The sequence below is a fragment of the Triticum dicoccoides genome, chromosome 7A (assembly GCF_002162155.2).
Source record: "Triticum dicoccoides isolate Atlit2015 ecotype Zavitan chromosome 7A, WEW_v2.0, whole genome shotgun sequence".
In the NCBI taxonomy this organism is placed as follows: Eukaryota; Viridiplantae; Streptophyta; class Magnoliopsida; order Poales; family Poaceae; genus Triticum; species Triticum dicoccoides.
The window spans coordinates 661,691,463-661,696,989 of NC_041392.1; the positions used below are offsets into that span (position 1 = coordinate 661,691,463).

Consider the following 5,527-nt stretch of genomic DNA (forward strand, 5'->3'; position numbering starts at 1 on the left):
CATGCTGCATAACTCTAAATTGTTTCCGCAGCTGTCTAAGCAACCGGATGGCATTCATGGGACTACAACAACCGCTACAACCAGTGCCAGTGAAGTGTCTCCGCAGTAGCCCAAGCAACCCGATGGCGCAAAGAGTGGGGATGCAGCTGTGGAAGTTGGTCACAATATGATCTACGCTGGATGATCTTGGTTCATGTTCATATGGAGAAAAGCTTCAACACATATTGGTTCTTTCGCAATATGCGAACAGCCTGGGATCTGGCAAGGCCGACCAAGATCAAAACCCTCGAGGAAAGCTTGTTCCACATGCAGTTTAACTACTTGGGTGATTGAGCGAAGGTTACCCAAGGTGGCTCATGGCACTTTAGGGGGAACCCGATGATCATCGCTCTGTATGATGGATACACCAAACCATCGTCCATTGAGTTCTACACTTTTTGAAATTTGAGCAAGAATAATCGATCTCCCAATTGCGTATCATGGAAAGACCAAGGCAGGACCGGGGGCCGCGGCTCCCAGCGGCAGCGCTCCCTCTCCCCGTCGCCCTCCCCCTTTCCCCGCCCCCACGGTTCGCGCCCCGCGGCGATAGGGGCACCGCGCGGGTGCCCGCGACCTCCTCACCACCGACGACGCCGATGAGGGCTCCTTGCATTCGCGGTGACGACGGGCCTTTAACTCCAGAGGCGGTGGCGCCCCTCCGTCTGGTCAAAGATTCCGCCGCCGCCCTCCCTATCCCTCCCTCCGGTGATGGCGTCGATGGCCCTAGGAGGCGGTGATGGTCCTTGCGGCGGCAACGCAACCTTCCCCATGCGACCTCACCTCGCACGGATGGTGCCCCCAGCAGTGGTGTGGCTCGCCCTGGGCGCTCCTAGCCACACCTTCCACGACAGCTCCTTCCCCGACGACGGCGGCGAGCCCTTCTTCCTCCGAACAGCGGCGACGACGTCCACTCCCGGCCTGGCGGCAGCAAGTCCTTCCCCATCAGCTGTCCTTTGTCTAGAGATAGGGATAAAAACACAAATATCAAAATAAAACAAGGGTAAAAACGTATGGGCAAAGTTGTCATTTCGTCCAAAAGTTAACACCGCTAGAGGGACTTCACAGAGCAGGGGTAAAGTCTGCTTTCGTTTTGAAATTGTAGGGGTAAAATCGCAAAGTTGAAAAAAAACGAGGGTAAAATCACCATTTTGCTTCAAAACAGGTGTAGAAACGCTTAAGACCCTTAATCTTAAGCATCCTCCTAACTTTTCAAATTAAAAATCACTTAAATACATTAATTATATTGGTGAGCTATTACCTCCGATGGATGGTCCATATTCATTTGCGAGTACCTTAAAATCTGAGAGAAAACATTACTTAGAAGACTGAAAAGGTCTCAGGTGACCAGACTGAGCCGCTGTAAACAGGAACTAAAGTCCTCCTCAGTCTGTCTCTGTCATACATGGCTACATCCATCGGATGTCAGCTTGCACAGGAACTGAAATCCTATTCGGATTATCATCTTTTGAACAGGAACTGATGTCATCCTCGATCTCAACCTCGGAATCCATGTCCATGGAGTTCTCTTCTATGCCGGTGGCACTTTGAAGAGGAATTGAACCCCTCGGATTATCATCTGCTTTTGAACAGGTGTTAAGGTCACCCTTGAACTGTCCACCATCCTTGGGATTCTCTTCTACCTCCTCGGTCTCCAACTTCATCGGCTTCCCTCCCCATCTCTCTACAGTTTTCCAGCCGTAGATGTGGGCGTGGTACAACAATGCCCAGAGATGGGTGATGAGCTCGCCACCCTGCGAGAGATGCTGCATATGCACCTCCACGTCGCCATACGGCGCGGCGTAGAGCAACGCCTGGACCCAGAAAACTTCCAGCAGCTTCCAGGGATCCCCAATGTCCCCACAAAAAAGTTGCTTTGCAAGACGCACACCGTCCCAGAAGATGCTGCTAGGGCTGTCGAGATCGATATGGGGTTCGCTTTGCATTGCCTCAAGCTTGTCTTTGGCCCCTTGAAGAACTTTCCTTGCTTCCGACTCAACACCATCATACGTTTCTTTCCTTTTCTGAAGCGTGCCAGGTAGCAACTCTGGCGCTGACACCAGCAAGTGGGCGCAATACTTGGACAGAGCCAGGGCCACGCGCCGACTCTTTTCTTCTGCTCCTGTGTGCTCCTTCTGCTTCGCCTGCTCTGCTAGTTCGCAGTAGCATGTCGCAACATGCCACATCATAACAGAACGTGTGTACAAACAGCAATATGAGAGCTGTTCTGCACCTGCAGGATTGTCGAAATGCCAATGGGGAAGGTGCCATTCATCTACTCCATTAGCAACAAACAAGGACGACCAACTCTCCCCTATTGTATCATTATGAACCCGACCAAGGAGCTCGGCAATGGAGCCCTTCACATCGGGGTGCAACCTAACAGCAGGCCCTGTGCTACTGTCGCTGCCCACCAGTTCCCAGACCACCTCTCCAACGTACTGCAATCCAACCATCCGAAGAAAGCGAGCACACTTCACATAAAGACGGCCACTCCGGCTGAATAACAGCTTGCCTTCTTTCCTGCTGCTCGCTTCAATTACTGAATGCTGGCCGAGCTCATCTTGCCACAGGTATTTGTCAAACCAATTAATCCTGGTGACTAGAAACCCTTTCAATCTCATCCACCATAGCGGCTGTCTGGTTCCTTTCTGCATGTTCCTGGCGTGCCCACAGGCAAATGCAACTCTCGCCCAATTTGATGTCCAGCACCGGATTAGTTGCAACAATTGCAGCAGAGCCAGGGACACCAATATGACAAGAGTAACGGTGAGATCTGCTGTCGTGATGGTGCCAGCACCAGGACCAAGAGAAGCACTATGGCGGCTAGTCATCGTCCCAGGGATGGCAGCCGCCACCCCAACAAAACATATTCCGATGAATGAAGCGAATGCCCAGAAACTAGCAGTCTTTGCTTGATAGTAGTGAAGGAATGCATTACCTGTGAAGAAGATATCGTATAGAAAAGCCAGCTCAACCTCAATCACCTTAAAGGCTCGATTGAAGTCTGAAGCAATCTGATATGAAATATCGTTCTTCCTTTCCGAAGCGTCACTCAATCCAATGAAATGCCGTTGCAACAAATGAGACAGAGCGAAGGCAGTGCACACATCATGACAGTCACCGACATTTATCCGTAGCTTAACCATGTCTTCGCAGCTCGAACTGATATTATTCCTCAAAACTCCATCACGCACTAATATTGAATAAAAGCTCTGCTTTGGGTCATCCATGTCTAGGGGGAAATCAACTACCAAGTCTGATACTATTGCATAGTCATAATCATCAAGATCTGATATAGCATTTGTTTCGGCATAAGGTTTAAGGTGCCTTATCATTTTTCGCATTCTTCTTGGCAGCACAAGCGCCAACGACCTATGAAAGCCCTTGAAAAAGTTGACAGCAGACAGCACACCGATGGCTATGTTACCAACATCACTGGAGATGGTTGAGATACTCATCAGCAGGACATATCCACAATATAGGCAGAGCTGAAATATCATCTTTGAGAGTGGGCCCTTGTAGTCAAGACCGTTGTAGGAAGTAACTGGGTCGACGCAGCCGAAGAGGGTGAGCAAGGACACGGCCCATACGGGATACATCTCGCTCTTCACCGAAGAGGATTGCATTAGACCAATACTGTATGTCCCAAGGGATATAGATAACACATTTGCAGCCAAGAAGCCTTTTTGGATGATCCAGCGCTTAGACCAACGGCGGCAGGCTCCCAATGCAACAAGCAAGAAAGAGAAGGCAATAGCCGCCAGTGCCAAAGCCTCTACACGAAGTACCGTCCCCCTTGGGCTCTTCCACAGACCTCTCAGCTGATGCAGGAAGGATGTTGTTGATGTTGCATTCCGCGAGTAGTGCTGCTCCATAATTCCCATGCGGCGGTAATCCACCTTTAAACATGATGAGCAGTTGTGAGCATGGATGCAAACTCAAACACAATTATACTTCACTAATAGTAGATGTAGGGATCGCCACTCTGCTGTTCGTTATGTTACTTTACATTGCATGTTTGTCATGTTATATTTCCCAGTGCGAAGACATGTCCATTAATAGCAAGTTTTGGATCTGCTAAATTAGGCTCTTGTTGGATAGGAATCAGCCATAACCAGATTCCAAACTCTTTTCTATTGCCAAATGCTGTCTAGAGCTGCAGATTGAAAATGAATCTCAAATCTTGATGTGAATGTTCAGTCAATCGAATCACTCCAAAATTTTAAAAAGGATGCATTGCTTATTTGAATGGATCGCTAAAACACAGACAAAAGTTCATGAGGTCCTGGCAGGTGGTCTACAAGCACTGTCTTAAAAGCAAAATTAACATGAAAGCTGAGCGTCATCCGTGATTTCTCTGGATACAAATCAGGTAATCCACTTAAATAGTCCATCGCAGATCAGCAGACCGAGAGATTCTGCGCCTACAACAGAAAATAAGTTTTAGTGATAGCAGCGTACCATGTTTCTGCTCCACAGTTGCTGGTCGAGCTGAGGCTGAGCCGAGCTTCCCTGTTGCAGCAGCTGCAAATTCAGAAGACTCGATTACAAAATGTGGGCGATTTGGCTTGGAAAGAAATACTCCTGGATACTGAGGAGGAGTTGGATGGACGCGCACTCAGGCGAGGATCACCTGCTTCGCCGGTCGCTGCACTGCAGCGGGATCGACGTGCAAGACTTGTCTTGGGGATCTCTCCAGCTGGAGCACCAGATGCGGGTGACGGCGGAGCTTCGGAAGCTACATCAACCAACGCCGAGCGCCGGTGATGGCGGCAAGGAGGAGAAGCAGTGAGGCCGCAGCAGGAGCAGGAGCACTCCCTCCCAGAGGCCAGCAGCTGTCTCCAATCAGAGGTGGGGAGCTAGCATTGGGAAGGACCGCGGGCAGCAGCTCCTTCCTCTAATGCGATGCGGCCGGGGATGGCCTGGACGGCCGCAGCACCGCCGTGGTTACCCGGGCGTCGCCTCGGGGGAGTTGAAGGCGAACAGCAAGGCAGGAAGGCGTCGTCCGGCGACTGAGGCCGACGAATGGTCACACACACACACACTCTCGAGTCTCAGATGCGACGGCGGAGAAGGAACTCAGCCGACACGGCGACACCACGGCGACTTTGCTCTTTTTTTTTTTTGAGGATCCCACGGCGACTTTGCTCGGGCAGGGACGAACGTGAACCGTCCGATTGGATCGACCGGCCGGGCCGACCTCGCGCCGCTCAATGCGCTGGCGCCGTTGCGGGCCTCGCGCAATTTTCCGGCCCAGTTTGTGTGTGCTGCGCTAAAGCCTGTTATGGCCGCATGCGGCCTGTTCGTAGGAGTTTCTGATTAGTGATTTCGTCAAGAAAGGGAACTCTCGTCTCTGCTCACCCACGGTTCTCGCTCTTCCTCTTCCAACTGCTGCTGCCATTTCTTCACTCGGCGATGGTTCCCCCTGCTCCTGATCGGTCTGGACGGCGTCGTCGGGGTCGCCCTCCTGGGATTCGGGCGGCCGTTA

At 51.2% G+C, this 5,527-nt stretch overlaps 1 protein-coding gene across 2 annotated transcripts; it reads right to left on the reverse strand.

Annotated features, from left to right (window-relative positions):
* Positions 1 to 623: 623 nt before the first annotated feature.
* LOC119334293 lies at positions 624 to 5,129 on the reverse strand. 2 transcript variants are annotated; one of them, XR_005161265.1, is made up of 4 exons: positions 4,673 to 5,129; positions 4,501 to 4,563; positions 1,298 to 3,938; positions 624 to 996 (listed from the first exon to the last, which is right to left on the reverse strand). XR_005161265.1 is itself a non-coding variant. In XM_037606887.1 (3 exons), the coding sequence occupies exons 2-3, from the start codon at positions 4,501 to 4,503 to the stop codon at positions 1,446 to 1,448; spliced, it is 2,496 nt and encodes an 831-aa protein (XP_037462784.1). In that variant the 5' UTR covers positions 4,504 to 4,563; positions 4,673 to 5,129; the 3' UTR covers positions 1,047 to 1,445. The 2 variants fall into 2 exon arrangements, 1 of the variants encoding a protein (XP_037462784.1); XM_037606887.1 differs by lacking the exon at positions 624 to 996 and having other exon boundaries at positions 1,047 to 3,938.
* Positions 5,130 to 5,527: the final 398 nt, after the last annotated feature.